Here is a 26,820-nt window from a genome sequence, read left to right on the forward strand (position 1 = left end):
ATTTGCTTATTGTTTTCTGGATACCCTCGATAATTCCGACAATCTGTTAATTCAGCCATTTTTTTCAGTCGCGTGAAATCCGAATGAACAAAGTTTCACTGTACTATGCGTTTTTTTTTTGTTTTGTTTTTTTTGCCACAAAGGCAATGAACAAAATTGAGGCTGCAGTCGCCAATGCAAACATTGCTGCAAGGGCTAGCAAAATTATAAAATTCAGTCACTGCCTGTGAAATAACTTTTGTAAGCGCTCTTCTTAACCCCTCCCATCGCATTTTTAATGAGCAAACAGGCATACCTCGCGGTCTTCAGGCCATACAACTTCTGTTTTTTGTTAGTTACGGCTTTATTATGTTTTCATTATGATAAGCAGCAATACTAAGTGTAATGCAAAAACAAACATCAACATGCAAAAGAATACAAAGCACACAGCAAGACAGTACTTTTTACTGTTAATTTTTACCGAACTGTACCTAACTGTTACTTTTTCAGCTTCCTTTTTTCCACGTGCAGCTAAAGATTGGAACGGCCTTCCCCAACATATCGCCGACATCACCTGTGCATCATCATTCGCTGAAAATTTAAATAACCTTTTCTGTGTATAAACACATGTGGCATTGTCATTCATGTTTTGCTGACCCCATCCCTTATGTAATACCCCCACGTGGGGTCTTTAAGAAAATAAAATGAAATGAAATCAACAACCCATCAGATGACGCCACCCCCAGGACCTCAGTAAGGACTTACAAACTTTTTCAAATTTTGCATTTCAGTGACCCTCATATTGGGAAGGGTGTTTGGCAGGTGCATGACATGTCAAAGTGCCAAGAAGTTGAAGGTGTCCATGCTGTCATTGATTCATTTCATGCTGGGGTTATTATGTGATCTACCATATACACTCGCACGGTATGTGATGTGAAAGGTGATACCTAAAGGTTGACTACAACGAAGGTACACCACAGTTAAATTTATTGCAAATAATCATGGCAAAGTCAGAGGGCTGGTTTTAGGTCGAGTGGTTTTTAAATTTAGCAGCATTTCTAGAGTCCTTCAGTAGATGACAGACCCACACGTCGGTGTGTGGTGCAAGATGTACATGACGTGAATGACGGTAACTGAGCCAGTTGCTGCTTTGTTAAGGCAGCACTTATTACCTGTGTATTGTGTTGGGTTGCTACGCCCTCCTTTCCCCAGCCTACCAGTCTCTTGGCGGTCGCTGCTGTCCCCAGAAGCCAAGTGCGCACCAAGGTCATCCGAGGTACTGAGGCACTTGCGCATGGTGTCCTTGCACTGGGATCCAGAGCTGGACTTCTTGCGATCCCGGCTGCACCATTTCCAGTCGGGGTGTGCCTTGAAGTGTGCCTCTTTCACCTGTACACATGGGAATGAAGGGCATAGTCATGTGAGTAATGATGTATCTCACACAGCAAACAGTATAAGGCCACTTTTGCAATTTGGTAGGGTGACAGCTCCTGCTCCTGTGCCACAAGAAAGCCACAACTCCATGTAGCTGGTCACAGACATTGAAATGCAATTTGTATGCAAGTTGAGCAACCCTTTTTCGTGTAACAGTGTTAAAAGGCATTTGAGAAGCACAAATGTAAGATGCACTGTCGATGAGGGGAAAGGAAGCATAAATTAAGCACACGTTTACAGTACAAACAAGATATTACACAAGAAGACCAGGACGACGCTAAGTTATGCTGAATATACTGTTTCTTCTCAAACCATTACAGCTATGCAGCGCTGGGCATAGTCAGCCCTTCAGATGGAGACTGTCTAAATCTTAAGTTATGAGTTCAAGTGCGTGGCTTGACAGAGAATGCTTTGGTGTCTGCAGCAGGAGATTGTCCCCCCAGCCTTAGCAACCACTTTTCTCTCCAGCTGCAGTATGAACACCAGCATGCAAGAAATGAACATGCATAGTACCACATGTTCTTTACTTACAAAGCCTTTCCTTGTCCTTGTTGGATTCTGCATGCTGTTAGTGTTATCATGCTTCTACTTCTGTGCAAAATGTATTCGTGGTATTAGGCTAATATTACCATCATGAGCGTTGCAGATAGCATGATAAGCTCCTTGCTATAAGGTGTAATCAAAAGCATGCAGCACATTCCTGCATTATCACAAGGACTGTCAGTTTATCCAGAAAGATGCTGACTGCCAACTGTGTCATTCGATTTAACAACTGTGCTGTCAGTACAATTGCTATAGATGCAAGTTGTAACTTTCCTTTTACAAGCACAAAATCGCACAATATAAACAGTTTCCACGCTTGTTGCTCTTGGCCAGTGTCTGTCCCCACCGGCCCATCCCATATACAGTATAGACCACTTATAACCTAACCGCTTATAGTGCAGGACCGGATATAACACATTCTTTTCAGGCTCCCGTTTTTCCCATAGCACTCTATGTATACGCGTATCGCTTATAGTGCAGTTGCGGGACACGAAGTACCGGTTACAGTGCGGCTGCCTGGAAGTTCGGCAGTCAACCTAGACGGCAAACGCTCCCCTCAAGCCACAAATACAGTATTTACTTGAATCTAATGTGCACTTTTTCGCCGATAAAACAGGTCCAAAAATTGCGTGCACGTTAGAATCGAGTACGACCCTAAATCTGCGTTACCATACAGCCATCGGCATTTCAAGATGGCCGCCTCGCATGTGCGTCGAGCCTAGCTACTTTCGAGCCTAGCTACCGTAGCTTCCTCCACGTGCTGCAGTACACGCGCTTAGGCAATAGTCTACCGTCTCGTCTTCACGTTCTCTGCGTCTGCTCTATCAGCATGAAGTACCGAGTTGATCACGATGCCGCATTTAAAAGGAAAGTGATCATGTGTGCGGAGACGGACGGAAATCGGGCCGCATCACGGGCGTTTGGAGAATCCAAAACTTGCGTTCGGGACTGGTGCAAACAGAAGGAGAGGATTTTCGCCAGCAAAGCAATGCGGAACGGTTTCAGTGGACCAAAGCAGGATGTAATCTGCGACGATCCACTTCGGTGATACGATCGCCTTGGCCGTATCTTGAAAGCAATCTGCGACGGGGAAAGTCCACCGCGCGCCATGTTTTCGCCGCTTATAGGTCGCGTTAAAGCGAGAGGCATGATAGCACGAAGGTCAATTCGCTCGCCACGCTTCGTCACTCCAGCGTTTTGACAGTTTGTTTCCACGGTAAATGAGCGAGATGTGTTCATGTTTGCTTTTCCGCGTGACACCGTGCTTGTTAATTTATTTAGTAAGCGTATACGGAACCTAGAGCACGGTGACAGCGACGGCAAAAATGCGCCTGGAGTGTCCATTATCGCAATAAAATAGTTGTTTTGGTTATAGTGCGGTACCGCTTATAGTGCGGATATTCGCGACTCCGACGACTTACGTTATAAGCGGTCTACACTGTAGTATGCAATGAAACGAAAGCGAGCCCATAACTCACTTTGAAGGCAAGATCGTGGTACTGCTGCTTCTCAGATGGGTTTAGTGCATACCACCACTCGCCCAAAATCTTGCTGACGGTGCGGTTGTCCTGGTTGGGATGTCGCTTGTGCACCAGTGCCCGATGCCGCTTGCTGAAGATCATGAATGCATTCATTGGCCGCCTGATGTGTTCTTTCTCCTTGACCTGCATTAAGCGCCATTGGGCAAGGGAAGGGTGTGCATCTGGCATCTATAATGATGTGCATCTTAGGCAGCTGCCAGTGGGGCAAGCAAGTTACGTTGGACTCTTAAATCAACTGAAACTTCTAGGGACCACATATTTTTGTTTGAAATATCAAGCTTGAGTTACCCATGGCTGAGCCAAATGAGGTCCAAAGCCAGGCTATGAGTTACATAAAACTTATTATACACAAAACAATATACAAGAGCAAACAACCGGCGACTACCTGTTTGCATTGTAGAAAAATGTCCTCCCACACATACAAGAGCCCCAAAGCACAGCTTGTTCGGAAGCATCTGGCTGCAACTACAGAAGCCCGGCTGCAAGCCATTAAACTATTAGAAGTGGGATATCAATGACAGACAAGATGGCGTCCATATGATGCCAAACAGTTGCTGACGGCTGCTATTGCAAACACCACAACCATAAGAACAAATGCCTGACCACATATGGTGTTTTCAAATCTGCACCTATCAAGTATGGCAGCTAAACACGGTTTCTTTAAATATTCCCACAAAACAGCGGTTAACTGAAGTTTAGTGTTTTCTGAAATACTGCAGTTTTTCCCATAGCCATCACTACATTATGATCAAGCCCTATTGCTTGCACTAAGGAGCCAATCGCAACAGAAAATTTCAATCCCAATCGGGCTCGATCTCGATCCAAAGTGCTCCATCTAATTGGGTATAAGAGTAAGCTCTGTACTGCAGTAACAAGTTACATAGCCATACCTTGCGCGGGCTCTTGGGGTCATCCTTTGGGAGTGCACCTAGCGATTGTGTTCTCCGCTTGGCAGATGGCACAACAATTGCTGTAGGTGAATCTGTGCTGTCGAACACGTCGTCATCGCCTTCCTCCTGGTCGTTTACTGTGGACAGGTTGGTATGGTTCAATCAAAGCGAAAACATTTGCACTGGGCTGTGTTCACACCGCCTGTATGGCATTTCAGATTCGCAGGCACATAAATATAATTTTCTCTCAATGTTGTGGCAACTGCTACATTTTTTCTTTACTGCTAAAATACTATTACAGTTCCCGTTTCCTAAAGTCTCAATGTCATTTATTAATAACTCAGTACCTCCATAGAAGTTGCTATAATACATTAAACCGGACTAACAGTAAAAATACAATAAACACATAAAATTAAGTTAAATTGGCAAACATACTGCCACAACACTAGCACAACACTAGAATAATGGCACAAAAAATACTGGCTGTAAGTACACACGACTGTCGCTACTATGCAGTCTGTGCGATTTCTCTAGAGCTCTTGGTCTTTTTTAAAATCTTGGTTCAAGTTAACTGGGACACCCGGTATATAATTTTAAAGGTTGTCTGTGGCAGTTAGCACAATTCTAGTTCATGAGCTGGTCTACTACAAGAGGCGGACATTACTTGCGAAAACAATTAAAATGCATAATAGACTAACAAAAATTCAATAATTAAGCTTTTAACTTTGTGGAGGCGTTCAGTCGCTTTCTTAACAAAACGTCATTTTATGCACTGAAGCACAAAAGTAACTGGAACGTCAGTGCATTTCTCCGCAACATTCAGGAATTAATATCTCGAAACTGGTGTCATCCTGAGAATTTGTTACAAGTGGATCTGCCTTGCGAACTCCACGGCTAGAATTTGTATATTGCAATATAGGCCATAAGGTAATTAAAACTTAATTAGTGATTTTTTGTTCATTCACTGATTATGCAATTCAATTTTTTGTGCAAGTCGACACATCGTCGCGACATTCCGGCGGTAGTCGAAACATGCAGCGACTGACAATATTTTGGAGTTTCGGCGATTATGATTTTGGATATTACAGACTTCGGATAAAATAGACATTTTTTGTTGGATTATCATGGGTCTGTTATAACGAGTCAACCTTATTTTCACCTTGACTTGGTCAGTGACCGCAATTTCTTGATCATCATGTTACCTGACGAGGCAAACATTCGTCGAACTCTTGACTCTCTCTCTCTCTGCGTGTGCGTGCGTGCGTACAGTGAAAATCGGCACAGTTTCATTGCAACGCGCACCACGTTGCAATGAAACCGCGTTGCCGTTGCCGCATAGAACCGAAACCTTGCTAGTTTTGTGCATTGCGTTGCCTACAAAGCTCACGCGGTCAGTGGCGGGTCGCTTGCTGTACCAGCGAGTTTCCTGTGGAGTATTCGTCCCCGCTCGGCTCGTGACTGCATGCACGAATACGGCGAGGATCTTGTTGAGTCAACGCGGCAATGGCGAACTGCTTTCGTTACTGCAAGCAATGCGCACTTCGTGTCTCCACGAGATTTTACTGCATATACACCACGCCGCACTGCAACCAGCAGCAAAAATATTCTTCGGCGCCCACCACCAAACATGCCAACATCTCGTATGGGCAAGTGTATCTCATCTGCGCTACTGGATCGGTCTGGATTGGATGGTGATGGCCAAGCTGCAGGTTGCCAACGCAGCCTTTGCTTCCCGTTAAAACTAGCATAACCGAGAAATTTCACAGCTGGGGGCGTTTTGGCACAGCGTGGCGCAATTTCAACATACGAGGTGTATTCAAAAAGAAACCGAACTTTTGCTATAACATTTTTACTGCTAACGGTACAACGTTTTAAGTGCTGTCCCCTTCAAAGTAGTCCCCCTTTACTGGCCCCCCCAATGCACTCTTCCCATCTTCCTTCCATTTTTGGAAAGCCGCCTGGAATGCACTTTCTGGAATGGTGCACAGGTCTCTTCTCGCATTGTCCTGGATCTGCTCTACGGTTTGGAAACGACATCCTTTCAAGGTGGTTTTCAGCTTGGGGAATAGAAAAAAGTCTGCTGGAGCTAGGTCCGGAGAATATGGTGGGTGGGGCACAACAGGAGTGTGGTGTTTCGCTAAGTAGCTGCGGACAAGGAGCAATGCGTGAGTCGGGGCATTGTCATGATGAATCCAAGCCTGATTTACCCACAATTCAGGCCTCTTACTGCGCACAGAATCTCACAAATGTGCTAGGATTCCCTGGTAAAAACTTCTTTGTTTACCATCTGTCCATGTGGCACAAATTCCTGATGGACAATGCCTTTGCAGTCAAAAAACACAACCAACATCACCTTCATTTTTGACCAACTTATGCGTGCGTTTTTTGGACGAGGAGAACCTTTGGCCACCCACTGCGATGACTGCACTTTCGTTTCAACATCATAGCCATAAACCCATGTCTCATCGCCTGTTATGATGTTCTTAAGAAAGTTTTCATCGTCACTGGCAGCGGCGAGCAGTTCCTGGCTGATTTCAACACGGGCCTGCTTCTGTTCGTCCAGTCAACAAACGCGGCACAAATTTTGCACTGACACGCACATCCCAAGTTTGTCACTCAAAATTTCATGACCATGATCCTACGCTGATACCCACTTCGTCAGCGACTTCTCGGAAAGTCAAACGACGATTTCCATGAATCACAGTTCGAACTCTCTCGACGTGGTCATCATCTGTGGATGCGGAAGGTCGTCCAGGCTTGGGATCTTCACCGACCAACATTCTTCCGTCTTCAAAACGCTTGAACCAATCATAGCACTGCGTGCGACTCATACAGTCCTCCCCGTATGCTTGGCTAAGCAACTGAGATGTCTCTGTGAAAGTTTTCCCAAGTTTGCAGCAGAACTTCACACACACAGACACACTGTTCTTCCAATTCCTTCATTGTCACTTTGGCACCAATCCGAAGAACAGCTTGTTCATGTGCTCACTTCAGCGGCTGTAGCTCGGCAACTAACAGTCAGAGCGAAACGCGGCAAATGGCAGTTTGTTGTCTACACCTGCTGCTACATGCGCTCAGTAGCAGCAGTGTGCTCCCTCTGCCGGTTGGCGCGCTACTTCAAAAGTTCGGTTTCTTTTTGAACACACCTCGTATACCACGGTTTTGGCGCAGCTCAGTGCAAAAATACGAAATTGTATCAAAATGGTGCAATTGGTGCAGCTATTGCACACCTGCTTGAGTGAGATTTCTCTAGAGTGCACATAGGACGTTAGAGGCAAAGCTGAGGCGCCATTTCGGGTCCCGATTATACAGCACATCAGAAGGAAGAGCCCAGGGCAGGTTTCATTTGAAAGGACTGATGCCATAACTTACCTATTTGCTGCTGTTTTTATGAATCCTCAGACACAAATATGGCCTGGCTGTTTAATAAATAGAAGAAACATGACTACGTTTAACTAGCCACATGCTTGTTATCAACTTCTGAATTACAGCAGTTCACTGCAGGAGACGCCTCTCTTTAAGCCTTCTATACATAAGGCCATGGCCCCAGCAGAAATGTGTCTCAGTTACCTGTATGGCATGGTCCACAGTATATACTTAAAATTAAAATTGACTTTTGTCCCTAAAAAAAAAAACTCAGTACTGCTGTGCGGCAACAGTATGCATTAATGAGAAAAATGACGCAAAGTGCAAGTCCTTCTTACATAGAAAGAATAAAATGACTACTTGTGAACAAATTAATAGACAAATTATGCCTAAAATGCATTCGTAATCAGTTACAGTTTGCCTTTTCATCATTATGAGTGCCTGCAAGCTCAATTTCCTTCAGAAGTTCACGTTCCAGAGCAATCGGATGAGAACATAAGGCACCCCTTACCATTGCTGGATTGCTGAGTACCATCTGGTGGAACAGGGGCAGTAGTCACGGTGGGTGGTGCACTGCTGGGTGGCGACGGGTGGGTGCCCAGAAATGGGACCAGTGAGTGCCAAGGAAAGACAGGAATGGGCTTGCCATCGTTCCACCCTGCCGACACAATGACACATGCGCCCATTGAAACAAAAATATGCTGAGCCAACTGCAATATTCGACACTCAGGTGGCAACTAGCTCACACAGCAATTACTAGCCACTATAATTACAATTTTAATTAGACTACAAGACCTGTAGTATAACAACATGCACCTGGTAATTGCAACAGTTGTTGCTACTGGTAAACCATTTTTATGTCTCACTAATAATGGGCACGGCCCATGAACATTTAATAAATTAAATATTGATCTGCATGTTTACTGGTGAACAGAGCTGAACTTGCAATAGCCAGAGGAAACATGCATCCAGCCGAAATATCCAATATTGCCTCCTAAGCATGTGCTCCAAACTAGTTTATAATGCACATTCAAACTAGCTCATATAAAATCCAGGCATTTCTAATTACTACCTACATCAGAAAGTGAAAATAAATTCTTCATTTGTTGAAAACCAATGCACAACGAGAACACCTACACCAAGTTCTGCCCACTGCCAAATCTGATATATAGAACGACACGCTTTCCCCAGCACTTTCGTTTATCACTTTTAACACCTGGGGCCACTTCAGCTGTATTCCATTAGAGCTTATATATATATATATATATATATATATATATATATATATACTCTCAAAAGAACCAGAGTTATGTAGAAGTCTGCCATCTTGCATGTCACACGAACCACTATTGTGAGGTAAAGCCACCTCTTGTGTTTGCAGTAGCCAGGCTAGACACAACACCAACGAAAGTGTGTGTTCAGCCTGTTTTACAGACGCTCAAGCATGCTTGACTGCAAATTAAATATACATTTGAGGGAGGGTAACTCCACAACTTCCTATTGCAGAAAAAATATATATGCTAGCGCATGTGCTGATGTGTAGCCAAGTGCAAAATCTTCCACTGCACAACTGCAGTTTTACCATATATCAAAACACATGCCAATCAGACAAGCTGTGAATGAGGTATAAAATAAAAGGATGAGAACTAATCAGAAAATTTCTCTGAATAAGTGAAAGCAAATAAATAAAGATGAGACCAATACAGGAAACAGCTGTCTGGACATTGGTCATCAAGCAAGAGCCTGAAAAATTTGACCATGAGGGGGTGCCATCAGCCATGTATGTGACTGTGCTTGGCGAATGTAAATGCGAAAACAATCACGCAAATCTGCTCCCCCCCCCCCTCCCCCCACCTTTTTGGGAGCCATTGTACAGTAACTACACTCTGTAACCTGTGACAGGCACTTGATGGTTGCACTGAAATAAACTGCACAGAGCAGGTGCACGGTGACGTGGCAGCCACATTACCAAGGTCTCCAATGCAGTGTTCGTATAACGATGAACTATTACGCATGCACATTGCCTGACAGAGGGCCTGCTCTGGTCGTAGCAAATCATTGCGATGCAACAAACTACCTAAAGCTGCTCTCATATGTGACGTGTATGCAAAGAAGGACCGGGAGCTAAAAAAAAAGAAAAACTCACTTGTGTCATCTAAGTATTGCAAGGGAAAGAGGGCTACGGTTTGCAACATAATTACCAATAAAATAACCTAGTTTCGTGACCACAGCACTGCAGGGTGATCTGTTTGCATCAACAGACGCCCTCTCAGTCATTGCAGCCGCACGCAGCATGCTTCGGCTGCCTTTCAGCGATACACGCTGCCGCACTTGCGTGTTGTGCGCACATTGCGTTTCGAAACAAACACGGAAATTAAACAGTTTGCGCGACCAAGAGAGAGTGCCCTGTCAATAATACTTCTGTCCTTTCGGTCACGTATCGGTACTTACTGCTGTTGCACCGAAAATCTGCAAACGCGCACTGAAACAGCGCTCAGACACTGTACAATGAACTTGCACCTTCGCTAAAGGCGCAGTCTCATCGTGAAAGAAACAACGCAACTTTACATGGACAAAGAAAGAATACACAAACTTGTGCTATTTTTAGCTTCTGCATCACACAAATGTCAGCTCTCACAAAGGCATAGTCTGTTTTGTCCCTCAGTTCAGCGAGTCAAGGACACGAAACCTCTCAACATGGGAAAAAATATCCGAGGTGGACAGAACTTCTGACAGACATTACATAGCTGATACGGGTGTCACACGGTACACTTTTGATCGCAATCGAGCCAGATCAGGATCTGAGTTCTCTGTCATGATTGACTCCTCTTGCGAAAACTGCAGAAGGGAGCCAATCACGGTCAAAAATTTTGATCTAGGTCAGGCCCGATCGCGATCAAAAGTGGCCGTGTGACACCAGTATTATACATGCAAAATATCTACAAAGCAAACATTTTGCTGTCACTTTCGTGTGGAACCATGCACGGCACCAACGAGAGCCAGTTCATAAAATGCAGCCGAAAAAAAAAGAGACCCAATATCTAGCAACTTACAAAGCTAAACAGCATGTCATAGCTGCCCGTTATTTGTCTGAAAAGGAAAACAGACCCTGGCTGATTGCAACACAAAAAATACTTGGTCATACTTTCCATGCACGTGCCCAACACTAAGAAAAAAAAAACAAAAAAACTATAGCTTAAGGCCATTTCCTGTTTCTTTTTTAAGACTTGGCTGACAACTGCTTCTTGAAACATGTTACTTATAGCAGACTTAAATAACAAAGGAGAAAGCTGGAGAAGAAGAATGAAAGATGTTGATTAAACTGATGTTGGCAGTATAAGAATGATGCTATGCATTCTGCACAGTTTACCACTGCCAATAATTGAAATAGTGAGATGTGCAAGTGTGAATACAGCACTCTACGCGGTTAGCATGTTTACGGCTATCAGATAATGCACAGAAGGGCAGTAGCCACAACAAGCGAGGCAAAAAAGGCACATTCAAAACCAACTATGGCGGAGGTGACGACGCAAGTACAGCAGTTGTCATTGTCTGTGCTGCGGAAAATGGATTGCCCTTTGACAGCAATGGCCACGACACCGCACTTTCAAAGACTCGACAAATAAATGAAATTAATGCAAGTAATACGCAGAACCCAACGTGCGTCACTGCTAGTGCCTACGGCAGTTCTGACAAAAGGGCTTTCTCGAGCCGTGCACGCAGCAGAAAGAAACAGCGTACGCAACAGTGATAGCTCAAAGGCAGCTCGCTTTCTCTGCTTTGCAAAAAAGAAAAAAAAAAAGAAAGAAAATGCCATCACAGGGCACAGAACACATGCTTTCAAGCTCAAGTAAGTGTCGGCAAACGGCAAATGCATCCACCTCCGTACTATAGAAGGCAGGGGAGCAATGAGCAATGAAGTGAAAAAGAAAAGCAAGGAAGTGCCGATTGCAACACATTCAAGTGACGAGGCAAAGCATGCCGACACGTGTGTGTATCAATCGCCATGTTCGCAGCAACAATGCTTGCTGAAAACCTGTGACATTTTTGGTTAAAGAGCAAGAAGAACGGCACACAACGTGTTAGTTTATACAACTGCTTCATGCCATAAACCATTTTGAGAAGTGGGTATGCTGTCATGCATTGTGCCAAAGATGCCAGATGTATCACTAATGCTTATTTTGTTTTTATAACTTTCCGCTTTTTTTGTGGTGTATTGCAAACAAAGCATAAAACACACACAGATACAGCTACGCAAAGCTTTTAAGACAAAGCTGAAAGCAAGGGCTGAAAAGTGCACTGACAATCAGTTATTTGCTAGAACCTGGCACTGAACCCATGCACCCTACTACTAGTCAAATTTATCTACAGGATCTATTGAGCATCAGGGAAGCCAACTCAATTATTAAAATGTACTTATTTTAAAACTGGCCCTTCTTGTATTGCTGAAAATGGTCCAAACTATGAGTAATGCCGGGCATTTTTTGTCTGCCACAGCTACTGTGGCCAACTTGGAACACAAGAAAGCCACAATGCTAGTTACTATCTAGCACCAACAAGTTAGCAGAAGCTAGCCCAGCCTAGATCCTAGTGAAACATACCGTTCACGTTATGCAAACCAAAGTTGTCACCAACTGTGTAATTACAAAACGTTGTGGTGAAAATGACACACTGTAATGCGGAAAAAGGTTGAAGCACCACAGGTCACACTCTCTCTGTAGTACCTTATTAGCACTAGCCTTTCATAAACACAATGTGACCGCAAACAATGTCTGCGCACGCATAATTAATGCATGGATGGAGGATGCAATGGACTCACAGCCACAGAAAAGAAGATCAGGTGTGCATGACAGAAAGAAAGGTAACAACAAAATAGTAACACTGCCACAATATATAGAGCTCCTAGGATTAAAACTGCAGCTCGCAAAACTTATTTTATTGACCAGTCCGAATTCCTGCATGGCTCAATAAAGTCTTTGGAACATGGAAGGCACCAAAAAGTAGAATTCCTTCGCAGCATAAGCACAGAGTTAGGACTTTAAAGGTCACCCTTGAGCCAGCGAGCTGTGAAGTACACCTCAATTCACCGTGCACAGCCATGCCAAAGAAAATTCACTTTATCCCATTGCTTCCAAGGTTACAGATTAATGGCTGCAGTAAAAGGCACCAATTCGAAGGAGTAAAAAGCTAACATAGTTTTTTTTTTTTTTTTTCACATGCACTGCTCTCTCAGTAGGTTGAGTAGAACTGAATCAACTTGAAAAGCAATAACATTTTATAACGATTGGATCAAGGGTCTTGTGCACACATATGATGCATCTGCACAACATACAGAATCAAATTCCTTAGCATATCTGTCCCAGTCTTTCATGCACCTTTTCTTCCTACAAGCAAGCTTTTTGAACCTATCTAAACATGATGTTTTCTGAAATGTGCACTCAACTGATGGCTAAATTGTATGTTATCTTTCAAGTGACCAATACACTTAGCAAAAGGACTGTCAGTTCACCAATATGGGCACAATTGAAAAATGAATATCAGTAAAATGCCCATTGTTACATTTGACGAGCTGCACAAACTGAGGGTACCTGTCTTACGGAAATGTTCCACATGTGCAACTTCGGAGTGCATGATGACATGGCACTCTCAAGTTCATGTGAGGTTCACCTAGACATCAGTTTCGCATGATGATCTTCAATGTTAAGGGTGTACAAACAAGTCACCCTATCTTTCGTTGTTATTCATCTTGGGAAACCGGAACAGTGTAAGACTGCAACAGACGAGTTTCCCTCTTTGAACTCGGGTAACCAAATCACTGCTGCTGCTCTGCTACACAATTTTTCCTATATATCTGCATGGACCTTACACAATGCTAATTCCCTCAGAACAGGTTACAAATCACAGTATTAAGCCCCCTTATGCTTTCTTTCTCCTGCGTAGGACATTTTGTCAGACCCTTCTACTTAGCAATTCTTGAAACAAGAGGAGCAGAAGATGAAATGAAACATTTCATGCCGGTGCTGGCTATGCTAAGTCTAAACTGCCAGGCTAGTACATCAATAAACAGTACAAACCTCGTTTTGTGATGCATATAAATATGTAACATTTTTAACCATGAAGTAACATTAAGGTTGCTAATCAATGTTTATGTTTGCTGTCTGTTTTATGCCCTGTCATAAGCGCCTGCTCTTTCATTAAAGGGGCCCTGAAACAACACTTTTTTTAACAAATCATAGAATGACATCACTATTAAATTATGTCGCCTCACGAATCTCCTGCCAGAAAAATTTTCGAATCCTTCAAGCACAAGCGAAGTTAGACGAAGTTCTCGGGCCATTCAGCGGCTTTCTCTCTCCTTTCATTTCCAGAAGTGGGCTGGAAGCTATACAGGTGAGACGGGAAAGTGGTGAAAGGGAGCAATGCCCTGCTGGCCTTGCCGAATGGCTGAATGCGAGATGGCTAGTGGCAGTACCCTGTGGCGGCCACAGTACCTATGCTATGTTGCGCTTTTCATCACAGAGGCCACACGCAGTAGTAGCAGTAGTAGTTGGTTGTTTATTTAAATAACTTGATAAATAAAGACAAAGGAAGGGAAGGAGACTGTAACTGTCTAGCGCAGTCTGCTGACACCTGAACCTCGATCAGCAGTGCAAGAGATAGCGGGGCGGGGGGGAGTAGGAAGCGGATAGAGTAGCATTCACATACAAAGTATTGCGCAACTGACGTGTTTAGACCAATAGTGCAAAGATGAAGTTTTTCTGTCTTTTTGAGATTGCAGACATATACATTTTTCATTTATTTAACTCAAATGAGCAATAATCATACTACTGTGATGACGCTAAGTGATAACATTGCAAAGGAAAGAGCAAGCGATTTTTCACTGCTTTTGACACGAGACTAAATTCCCTGCCGCATGCAGTGCAATAATATTTGGCTGACATGTTCACCGGAGCCTTGTTAACAAATCGGCAACATTTTCTTACTATATGCAAACATGTTTCAGGGCTCCTTTATGCGAGTCTGTGACAGGCATGAGAATACCAATATTATGGGTAGCAAAACTAGAACAGCAGAATTATATTCTATACAATTTTTCTTTTGCTGTTTTATAGCTGGTTCAAGCAGCATGTCACACATCACCAGGTTCACTCAGTACATATGGCAAATGGCAAGGATAGAACCAAGCAATATTAACAGTTGCATTACGTGATTCTAGGTTTGCAATGCAGGGCCCAGAGGAAGTTATGAATGGTACCATTCGACGCTTCAGTACATGAAGGAATACTTTCATAACATATTTAGGACTCACCGCTTCCAGGCGCATCCAAGGCAGGTTCACCTTTTTGTGCTTCTCCATTAGAGGTTATGACAGGCATGACAGGCAGGAGGTGGGCTGGACTTGGATGCTGCTGCTGTTGCTGCTGTGGTGTCTGTAAAACAACCGCCACCTGTCCATTGATGCCAGCATGCAAGTCCTTGGGTGGTGCCACCTGTATAGCACTGTACGTAGGCAGAGCTTCGCTGAGTGAGCTCCGACCCTGCTGCAGTGCCTGCTGGAGTAAGACCATCTGGGCTGCAGTCGTCTGAGGCTCACCAATCAGCTTTTCTGGAGGCAGTGAGTGCTGAATCACAGAGACAGGCTCGGAGGTCTTCACCACCCTCGGCCTGTGCACAACCACTGTGGTTGGCCGGAAGGCACCCTCGGGCGAATGGGAATCGGGAGGCCAAGCAGCATGTCGAATGGGTGCAAAGAGCTCAGGTCTGCCCGGTGGGCTTGCCGAAGAAGATGGCGTTGCCGACCGAGAGTTTCCGAGTGAAACCAGCATGTTTGCAGCCTCTGTCTCATCCAAGTCAAAACGGCCTTGTACCCTGCTTGCCCTGTCACCAGGGCTACCGCTGATGCTTTCACGTGATGACTCCTCCCACTCCCTCCCTGTGCCTGTACGCATTGCACCAGTGGGAAATGGTGGCTGCTGAGCTGAAGATGATGTTGCAGCTGGCGCACTGCCTTTGCGCATAGTTGTGCCAGACTTTCCCTTAAGAGAGAGGTGTCGTGAGCAGTAGCCGCGTCGCTGCGACTCCTTTGTGCACCCTTCCTTGGAGCAGAGACGTCGCCACTGCTTACCATTGAATTTCTTCCTTATGCCATTGGGGGTAGATACAATGTCTCCCTTCTTGTATTTCTGCTGTGCAGCAGGAGAACGTGGAGTCAGCACACGCATCTCGGCAGAAGATGACGTAGCCAGCCGTGAACGAGGAGTGAGGTTATCCTGACAGAAACTGAGACGTGATGGGCTGGGATTGGGATCGAACTCAATACGACCTGTCTTAAGGTCATCATCCGAAGAATCCTCATCACCAACAGCAGTGGGAGAGCTGCCCACGGTCAGTTTGCGAGCCCTTGGTGTACCCACCGAATCAAGTGCTCTGTCCACCTCAAGGTTTCCTGCCAGATTGACTGGCATCACCCTGTGAATGCCATCTGTGATGACTGACACGCTGTGTGGCTGAATTATGGGCTGCTGTGGTGGAAGAGATGGCATGTTGGACTCAACTAGGTGTGGTGGGAGAAGAGGCACCGGTTCTCGCGGAAACATGGGAGATGATGACACAGAAGAGGCAAGTTCCATGTCCTCCCACCAGGGAGGTTGCCTAAGTCGCAATCCTGCACGCGCCACCCACACGCCATCACATGACACACCACTGGGCCTCTTGATGAAGCGCACAAAGTACTGAACAGAAGGGCGCGACCGCATTTCTGCAACAATACCTTCGACATACACATTGTCTTCCACACGCACACACAACTGCATACCCATTGTCACCTGACCTGGTGAGGGACTGTGGTCACCGATCACATCAAGCCGTGCTGTGTCAAACACATCGCAAACACGAAACAACTGATGCTGACTGCTGTCCAGTTGAACAACCACATCGCGGTCACTAGCAACATCTTTGATCACAGCCGGCACATACAAGTCATTGAGCCGCACTAAAACTCGGTGGCTTTTCCAGTCACGAAGATCTACACCAGGCACGGGTTCTGCTGTGCTGCTGCTGTTCCTGCTACCAAAGGCAGCATCTGCATCACTAAAGTCGAAGTCAAACTTCCTTTTCTTGGGCAATTTGCTGGCTGCCTTCTTCAACTCTTCATCTAGCCTCGATTCTTCCTCATCAAAACCCGACTCTGCCGACTTTTTTCGGTAGTAAGAAGGGTCAATATTCTGCACCACTGTAGGCCCTTCTAAAAGGAGCTTCTCTTCGGCCTTTCGCTTCAAGTCAAGTGAGCCCTGATATGTACTCAGGTCTCTCTCCATGGTTGCGAGGCTTTTGGACACTTCGTTACAATGGGCCAGTACAACTTGCACTCATCTCTGCAAACTTTCCCACATGGAGTATGACCTTTCTTCTGAAAGACTTGAAGGAACACAGTTGAGTAGCCTTAAGGCATCCAGGGCTGCAGACCTTGCACTCCAGCTGGTGGCCTTTCATGGTGGCTGCTTAGTTCCTGATGATGCCATGAAGTTCTTGAGGCATGGCCGCTTTCACCTGCATGAACGGAGTGGGTACTTAGCAAAAAAACTACAAGTTACAAAACAAACAAGAGCAGACACAGGAAATTAGGGTAGCATTTTACATGGGGGAACTGTCAACCATGATTGACTGTCAGCCTCCTTGTGAAGTATTGACATTGTCAATGCAATGTCACTAGCAATGTATATCTGCCTACCTAAAATTACAAGGAGGCATACTTGATGCACAGTCGTAGAACAAGGAAATGTTGCTGAGGCCAACATTTTTACAAGGAGACTGTTTTCTTCGTAAAGGCAGCCACTGCTCTCTTTAGCAGTGTTTTTATAAATATGCTAAGGTAATCATTTGCTGCCCTAATGAAAATGCATCCCCTTGCCGAAAAGTTGGCCCAGCAACATTTTTTGTTCTACTGATGTTCATTGAGCAATGAACATCAGTAGAATAAAAAATGTTGCTGGGCCAACGTTCAAGCCTCCAGCTTCCTGTGAAATTTTGTTTTGTAATGAGGCATACTTGCGACAACATAGAAAAAACAAAGAAAATATATAAAACTACATTGTCTTGTGATTCTGCACGTGTGTGAACCTTGCCATTAAATGCTAGCATTGCGCATCAGACAAGTAGCGAAGCAAGGTACAAAAATGCCTAATCTGAAAATATTGACACATCTTACGAACAGTATCAGGAATAAAACATTATTTTAGTCGCTCAGGAAAGTGCAACTACTAAGAGCAGTGTTGTTAAAGACGATTGTAATTTCAATGCCAAAGAATATACACAAAAAAGGAACATTACAATAATATTTTCAAAGTGCCACACAAAATGCACCAACAAGACGACTTGCATCACGTGTTGGAAGTCTGCTGCAACGCTATCATAAATAAATGCTAGGTGTGCGCGCATGCGATAGTTGTAAATGTCAAGCACATGCGCAAAGTGTGCTCACAGTTTGTAATTAATTTGGACATACAATATTACAGACGCCTTTTACGCACCACGACTGATAAAAAGCTCGACACTGAAAGATAGCACACCTGTCGCAAGAGAAATTAAAATAAACAACACTCGTGCACCGTAATGACGATATGGATGCATGCTCTTTATGAGATCTCCACAAATAGAGTTCCTAGAACCAATCTGCGCATTTAAGGTGCGTGTTCGCTAGACTTGCAAAGCGCAAAACGTCACCGCAAGTGATACTGCGACGACTATTAGAGCCGCCTGAGAAAGCTTTACATTACAGAGGCACATTTATTGTTCAAATTTTCACAACTACCAACACGTATCAGGTATACGCAGGAATGCACGCATTTTATAACCAAAATCACGCTGTCACTGTTACGTGCATTCTGTAAACGAAACTCTACTCCTGCTGCATCATACTGCAGCAATTGTACAGTTGCAACGCTTTAACCGAGCTTGATCGGCTAGCAATTTGCATTGCTATGCCAAAGCGATTTTGAAAAACACTAGCGGCTGCTGTCCACCATAAACGCGCGCACACCACGCAACAGGAATACAACGATTTCAACCGCAAAAGGCCGACGCACCAACTCAGAGCCCACTTTGAGGCTCTGAACTATGCTTGTGAGCTCTTCTGCAAGCCAGCGCGTGCAAATTTTTTTTCACGAGTGCAAAGCAGGCGTGCACAAGGTTCAAGAGAGTTTCGTGCGAAGGGGGAACCAGCTCTACAGGTTAACGATATCGTTGCGCGTGCGCGAGCTATTCAAAAACTATTCCTGCACTTTTTCGCAGAGTCCAGCTATTCCCTCGCGCACGAGGGCGCGAAAATCACTGTTCAGGCCACCGCATACACGTTCACGGCGAAAAAACAGCAGATGCGACGTTCCTAGAAGCGGCATTGTGTCTACGCTACAAGGTGTTATACAACGGGCCCATATCCGCACGCAGGCAACAAACAAACAAAACACAAGGGCTCCAGCAGCGATAGGAACTGCCAGCTGAGCTGACAAAACAGCCTTGCACGCCGTGCTGTGACATTTGAACATTGTTTATTCGCACTTAACGAAGCTTACGGTGGTGTCATCCGAATGCAAGCAGAGAAAGTAGCTTAAACGCCACGAAAGTTGTCGCGATACCCCCCCGATATGGGTTTCTCCCAAGCTGCATGCTCCGAGAGCAGCAGAGGGGGCACGCCAGAACAAGTCTCAATTGCACGCTTGCCGCGCTGCAGATGCAAATGCTACCAGTGCACACTCAAGATCACTAAACTAGTAACCGTTGTGCAAGCAGTGAGGAGCATAATTCGAATGCAATTACCCTTAGATATATTACCGTAAACACGGCACAAATGTCATCACAAGCAGCAACCACGCACAATGACACACAGACCACCACCGGATGACAATCCTACGAGCTGGCGAAAATTGTCTAGGCTTACCTTCGCGAAGAGTAATGAAGGCTAGTATCCAAGCATGTCACTGTGCTTGTAAAACAGACGAAACAAAATTACTTCAATTGTGCACAGCATAACCAAGCCCTGTAAAAATGGTGAATGAGTGGTTACCTAGTACTGTGCTGGCTCGCCATTGGTTCACACGGGTCACGTGCCACCCATAGAAAGAATTTCTGTCATCCGATTGGCGAGCCGTGCACCCACGGGTCTTTCACATTGTTTATTCTCGGAGGCCAAAAAATAACCTTAATAGGTGCAGTGCTCGCGAATGCTATGAATGTTTATGCGAGTGCAACAAATAGTGACCGCTGCTCGTATTGCGTTGCAAGAGCGTCGGACTCTCGGGCAAGCGACTAAAAGCACGTATCGGACTCACCTTGGCAGCTCGCGGGTCCGTCTAGCCCAGGGCCTGTGCGTTTACAGCATGTGCACACAGGAAACACTGACGTCATCTACTACGGCCAATGGGCGAGAAGCAATGCCATATGGGCGATATTTGGCTGCAGAGTGGTCTGCGTTGATGATATCATGAACTTCCTTCCAAGGGTAAAAGCAATTGCCCTTTTCTCTTTAGTGTTTCGTTTACTACGACGCTACGGCCGTGGTGACGTAGACGACGCCAGCTTCTCTCGTCCGCGTGCCGCAAACGCCGACAGTCAGCGATGTGCCCGCACGTCCATATGTAAAGGCTAAATTTAAACCTCGATGTCCGCACAGCAACAATCTGGATAAATGTGTGTTGTTGAGTTGAAAATGTGGGGGAGTTCAGCCGACAGAAGACGATCGCTCCAAGAAAGCATTGTTTCATCTGAGCAGGGGATTTCATTACACCCCAGTTTCGTTTCTTTAGAAGCGGCGGAAACTCGAGGACGTATTTGCCGAACAAGATCGGCGCGCACCTTCGGGCACTGCGAGACAGTGTGAAATAACATAGATGACTGTCGTTCAGCGTTTACCTATGAAATTATGCTAGTTGGTGGCCCTTAGTATTAAATATCAGCTGCACTTTGGAGCCGTTAGGGCGAGATAGCAGCACAGTAGCTGCCAACAGTCGAGCGGATTGAGTTCCCCTTATTAATACTATGCAAATAACATTTAAACAAACAACACTGGTTCCTTCCAGGAAGAAATCCGTGATCTCGCGAAACCCCCGACACTCGGTAGTAACTTTCGCGCTAGGTTTTCATTAAACATTATATTAGTAGTGTTAATTTTCAAAACTTCTAAATATTTTGTATAGTATAGTATGTTTTGCAGGTTGTAAATTTGGAAGTTAATACCAAAAGTGACCCATCTGTTAGGTACTGCATGCACTCTGTCGAAGGACGCTGGCCTTCGGTATCAATATTAGTTGTGATGTACCTTTCCCTTCACTCCACTAAGGTCTCGGGTCATCCTGTAAGCTTGTATGCTCATGAAGACAGCTTAGCATTGCAGTTCCAGTTTGCTTCATACTCAAAACTGTTTCTCAATGATCCTCTTGGAAACTGAAATTTCCTTTGTTTTATGCGAGGTGGTCATATTACATAACTGTCCAGGCTAAGTAACAGCACTACATTTTCAGTACAACCGTTCGAAATCACTTGAAGTGCATGAATTAGAAGTAAACATTATATTTATCTATTGATGTAACAACTGCATACTACATGTAACCTTATAATAGCAACCCATTACAGTCTTTCAATATGTGCAGTTGCCATGTGATAAAAAGCTAATGTAGACAGATATGAAAGAGGAAAGAAAATTCAGAATGGAATTTTACTAATGCACAGGTGACCCAGAATGACACAATGAAAGAGAAGGCTGTGCTAGAGTAATATGGCAATGCACTACAGCAATATTCACATATTTATACTAACTATATACAAGCACCTAAATAGGGGAGCTGTCTAGAGCCTGTCAAGTGTGTGGCTGCTTTGGAGCATAGCAACTGATACAGCGATAAAGGGGAGAAGAAATTAAAAATGGCTGCGCCAGAACCTGTGACATGATGATGAAGAAAAGGCAATTAGCAATGTGGCATTTTGCGTATAATTATCTATGTAGCGTTTTGTGGTGTGTATTCCTTCTGTTTCTCTTTGTTTTCTGCATTGTTTACTACCACAAGCCATGTGGAACCTACTGGCCCAGAACTTCAGCATCAATGCTGAAGTTCACAATTTTCCCGACCAATTTTATCAGATGCTTGGAATGACTGAGTGAATGCCTCGGCACTAACATTTCATATGTGCACAAAATGAGCTGCAAGGAGAGACATTTATAAACAAAATTCCTGCAGGAAATTTCTCTTCATGCTACAAAGGATGACCTATAGAGCTGCTGCACCAAGAGCGGAAAGGCGGTCCACGCCTTTCCGGGGCAGCCGCTCTATAAGTCGTCCTTTGTAGTAACTGCTATGATTGGGTGTATGTCTCATTTTCCCTTTAATTACTTCTCTCCACCGAGCGGGTTTCCGCTGAACTGTTGCATCATACTGCATGTTTTTTCAGTTTACCATGCACTAGTGTGTTCAGCACATATGTATCCTGGATGCTGATCACCGCTGCCAGATGTTCAGAAAAGGTGCTGATGGCAGATGCTATCCTAGACTCAGAACTTTGTGAGTGTCCTTTTATATATATTTCTTGAATGCTGTTTCCAAATGGATTTGGTAGGGTAGAGCAAACAACATACAGAGGAGTTCGGGTCCCATGAGTGGTGGTGTGCAGGCTTTTCTGCAAGTTTTCTGCACTTGGCGTGTAAACTAAACACAAAATTTAATGCCTTGCGAGAGAAGTAATTAAAGGGAAAATGAGACATCCACCCAATTGTAATAATTGCTACAAAGGACGACCTATAGAGCTGCTGCTCCAAGAGCGGAAAGGCGGTCCACGCCTTTCCGGAGCAGCCGCTCTATAAGTCGTCCTTTGTAGCAACTGCTACGATTGGGTGGATGTCTCATTTTCCCTTTAATTACTTCTCTCCACTTAGCAGTTTTCTGCTGAACTGGGACATCAAACACTTGCCTTTGCTTCGAGTTATTGATAAATTCGATTTCGCCCTGCCATCTGCTACCCGCCTGGTTAGCTCGGATGGTAGAGCGGCTGCCCCAGAAAGGCGGTGGTCCCGGGTTCGAGCCCCAGAATAGGACAAACTTTTTTTCAACTGCGAGGCTTTTCTTTCGGGGACCCGTATGAGTTTCCTTTGTAGCAATTGCTACGATTGGGTGGATGTCTCATTTTCCCTTGAACATGCAGTATATGTGTTGCATGAGCTCAAAGTTGATCACAGGAATTTAGTGGTGCAGTGTACCCCTGTCTAAACAGTCACACTTGTAGCCCTCATCTTGGAGGTCAAGATGAGCAGTGTAAAGCCTAGCTGCTGATGGTTTGTTATGGAGACCCACGTAGGGGGTAAAAGCGCAAGGAGAGTATGTGGCCATGTAAATTTGTGAGGGAGACTACAAGCCTTTGTGTATTGTAGGCTTATAGCTATGCCAGGAAGTGCCAGTAATTTGGCAAAGCTGTCGTACTTTCTCATAGGGCATACTGGCGCCAAAAAAACTGCATAACTGCACACCTTCACCAACGTGTTTCCACTTCAATTCACATTTGTGTCAATATACAGCAATAATCAATGTATGAATGGTGTCATCATGTATTTGTCATCTTGGAATGCTGTTTGTTGTCAAATGAATTCAGGACATGAACCTTTGTCAAAATGCTGTACAGTGGCTATCCGCTTTTGTCCTTGCATTTGCCTATTATTTTTCTGTAAAGAGAAAATGCCAAATGAATGAATGAATAAAAGATGTGGCAAACTGATGTGGTATTTCTGTCATGTTTTCTGCACTCCCCTCTCCCCTAAAGAAAAGCAAATTTGCAGGGCTTGACAATGTAGTCAATGGGGCAAATAACGGCAATCACACCATAAAGCATGTGACTCAGTCTAGCTGCTCATTTACTGCTTCCCTGGAGTGGTGGTCATGCAAGGCGATGTATCGATGACAAACCGGTTGCAGGCGTTGCACAGTAGGGGTGTCTGAATAGTAATTTTTGAGACACTATCGAATGCGAATCAAATAATTCCAAAATCATATCGAACCAAATATTGAATATTTTTCTAATAGTTTCCAAATAATGGATAGCCTTTTTCACCAATAACATAAAACAATGTTGACATCCCAGTATTTGCTAAATTAGCAAGTTTATGTCATTATACTGCCCATTATGAAGTAACCTTTATGAAAAGCTTGAATGGGGCATTTCAAATAAGTAAGCTGAATTTTTCGAAGCATGGGTGGTGAAATAGCAGAAAGAAGGTTTAAATGACAGGCTTGTCAGACGGATGCACATTAACTGCAGCGATGGCAGATTGAAGAAAGCAATATTTTTTTGTCGTTGCAAATGGTGCCACAATAATATCAAATAATGTTGCAATTGGGCATATTCCAAGGGAATACATTTGCAGCATCAATAAATAGTACCAACCACTACACATTGACAGATATCACGTCTGGGCAAAATCAGAGTTCACATGACTATGGTTTTGAATGGGAAAAGTTTGGCTCCAAGCTTGAGTGATGTAGCACGTTCTGCAAAACTTATTCTTACATCCACTGAGACGGAAATGAAATTTGCCTTATTCTTGCTTCAGTTTCGTGTTTCTTCATGCACAGATCGCACTGTAAAGTATTAGAAAAATATTCACATTTGCAAATAGTGACTATTTGATTAGAGGACCAAATCAAATAGCATAATATTCAATTTGTTATTTGAAAGAACACACCCCTTCAGCGCACATTCCAGGCATTGGTGATTGAGTGGCATTTGCCAGACCATAGTCACTGATCCTTCACATGCTCACATTCAGGTGTACTTGTATTTTGTAGATGTCTCCTGCACATTGAGGTAAGTACTTCAGTGAACCTTCTAGCACCTGGCAGCAACATTGCTGGTACACACTGAAAATGAAGTCGAACAGCACCTTGGCATCACAAAACTACTTGCTGTGAAATTCTGCTGACAACTAAGGTCTTTTTCTATAGGTTAGCAGGCCATATTTGCTTATTGTATAACATTGGGCTAACAAAAATATTAAGGGTTTAATTGTCAGCCTTGTCTTCTATGACAAAAGGGTTTGTCATATTATTTGTGGTTTTATAGATTCTCTTTTTGCGGCCCTAGATTTGTCCTTAGTATTTGTGTTCATATTGCCCGACAATATAAGAGCATTCAAGTTCAGCGCTCCCCCCCCCCCCCCCTCCATTTTCCTCACCCCTGTCTGCTAATAATGCGTACAAGTTTGTTTCAGAACTGGGTATGTTTAAAGCAAGTCGAGGGTGTCCCATTCTTTCTGTCCTCCATTTTGCTAGAGCTTACCCCTTAGCCTTGTTGTAGTTGTTGAAAATTGTTGAAACGTCATAATTATTGTTTGTGCATATTAAATTGTTGCATGATTTCCTTATGCTTATGATCTCTTTACACTGTATGAAAATGTTTATAATGTTTCCCTAGGTATAATTTCTATTGGACCTAAACTAGCACAGGACTATACTTTCTATCAGTATTTTGCAAGTTCTGTGTACAAAGTCAATAAAATGTCAATGTAAAATAAAGTCAAATGTCAATAAAGTCAACGTAAAAGTCAATAAGAAAATAGCAATTGTTGGCTCATTTTCCCCCCTTTTATTCATTCCACTACTGCGCTTCTCACTGCTGAGTAAGTAGAATGTGTAGTCTTCATCAGGTGTGTGGTGGCTTTGCACAGACAAAGCTGTTCTGGTTTGGCTGCCAACAAGTCTTCGTGCTTTCGATGCAGACTGCACCGCAATAAACCACAATTGATGTTTGAAGTAGTTTCAACTCTTTCCCTCCCCTATACACTTATACTTGTCTGTAGTAATAGGCAAAATGTAATTGATTTGTGAACAAATTTGTGACTAAAGTATGAATATTACCCACACACCCATTAGAGCTAACACACGTGGCACTGCTATCAGTAATTAACGACATGCAAAGGCCTACTAAATGCAGCATGAAACTATGTTCACGCCACAACTTAGTGGCAAGGACATTGTGCTTCCAAGTCCACCTGAACAAGCTTTGAATCCCAAAGGTACTGCCAAACGGTCTGTGTCAACTTGTATTTCGTGCCCATGTTTTTGATACACAGGCCATGATACAGTGCTTTTTTTTTATTTGAACGCTTAAAAAAAAGACTATAAAACTCAGGTTGTATCACTTCAGATGAATTATCAATCCATGCAGACATCACTTGCAAGAAATACCAAAGCAATCAAATTAACCTAATTACATCACTTCTTAATTACAAACGTTACAGCACATGTTTATATGGGAAAGTTGAAGGGAATCGTCATAAAAGTATAGTTCTGTTTTTCTAGAATTCAAAATCGAAATAACTGGTGTCAAATTATTTGCGACATTTGCCTGATCATGCACGTGGCACTCATGATGCAACCTCCTTGTGATGTAGTACAGCAGCGTAAAATAAAGCTTCACCATATCACGCTATGAAGCAGTCTGTCTCGCCCCTGCTGCTGAATTGATTATGTATCTAAGTAGGAGTTGCGCAACGCGCCGATTGGAATCGGCTCACGGAGAGAAGGAAGTGTGGCGGGAGCTTCATTTTAGACCACACGTTTACGTCACAAGGGAGTTGGATAGAGAGCCGCATTTTGCAGTGCCACGTGCATAATCAAGTAAATTGAGAGACAGCGAGAGAGAAGTGACTTTATTTGCACCCGTCAAATAGATGACGGGGTAGAGGCTTCAGCCTAAACTCACACTCATCCTCCCTAACTGTCGGCCGGGATCCCTTGGGACGTGGCGGCAGTCAGGGCGAGACCGATGACTTGTCGTTGAGCATTTTCTTCTTCGTTGAGCAGCAAGGACTCACAGGATTCTCTACATCTATCTGGCTCATCAAAGCTAGGACAGGTCCAAACCATGTGGGCTAAGTCCACTATACCATGACAATGCTCACACTGAGGGCTATACACTGAGGGATGCCATTTGCTCAACAGTTGTGGGTTCGGAAATACCCCCGTTTGCAGCTTCCTCCACATAACTTCCTCGCTTTTCGTAAGGTTCTTATTCGCTCTCGGGTAAGTTTTACG

General features: G+C 44.1%; 1 protein-coding gene across 1 annotated transcript in view; it reads right to left on the reverse strand.

The window, feature by feature from the left end:
- The window catches only part of LOC119456970 (protein capicua homolog), a 93,335-nt gene extending 73,526 nt beyond the window's left edge, over positions 1–19,809 (reverse strand). Inside the window, 6 exon segments of the mRNA XM_049669159.1 lie at positions 1,197–1,368; positions 3,435–3,620; positions 4,388–4,524; positions 8,265–8,411; positions 15,063–17,302; positions 19,689–19,809. Coding sequence (XP_049525116.1) covers positions 1,197–1,368; positions 3,435–3,620; positions 4,388–4,524; positions 8,265–8,411; positions 15,063–17,070 — 2,650 coding nt within the window. The 5' untranslated portion in view covers positions 17,071–17,302; positions 19,689–19,809.
- Between the last annotated feature and the right edge of the window lie 7,011 nt (positions 19,810–26,820).

This window comes from Dermacentor silvarum, chromosome 6 (genome assembly GCF_013339745.2).
Source record: "Dermacentor silvarum isolate Dsil-2018 chromosome 6, BIME_Dsil_1.4, whole genome shotgun sequence".
Taxonomy (NCBI): Eukaryota; Metazoa; Arthropoda; class Arachnida; order Ixodida; family Ixodidae; genus Dermacentor; species Dermacentor silvarum.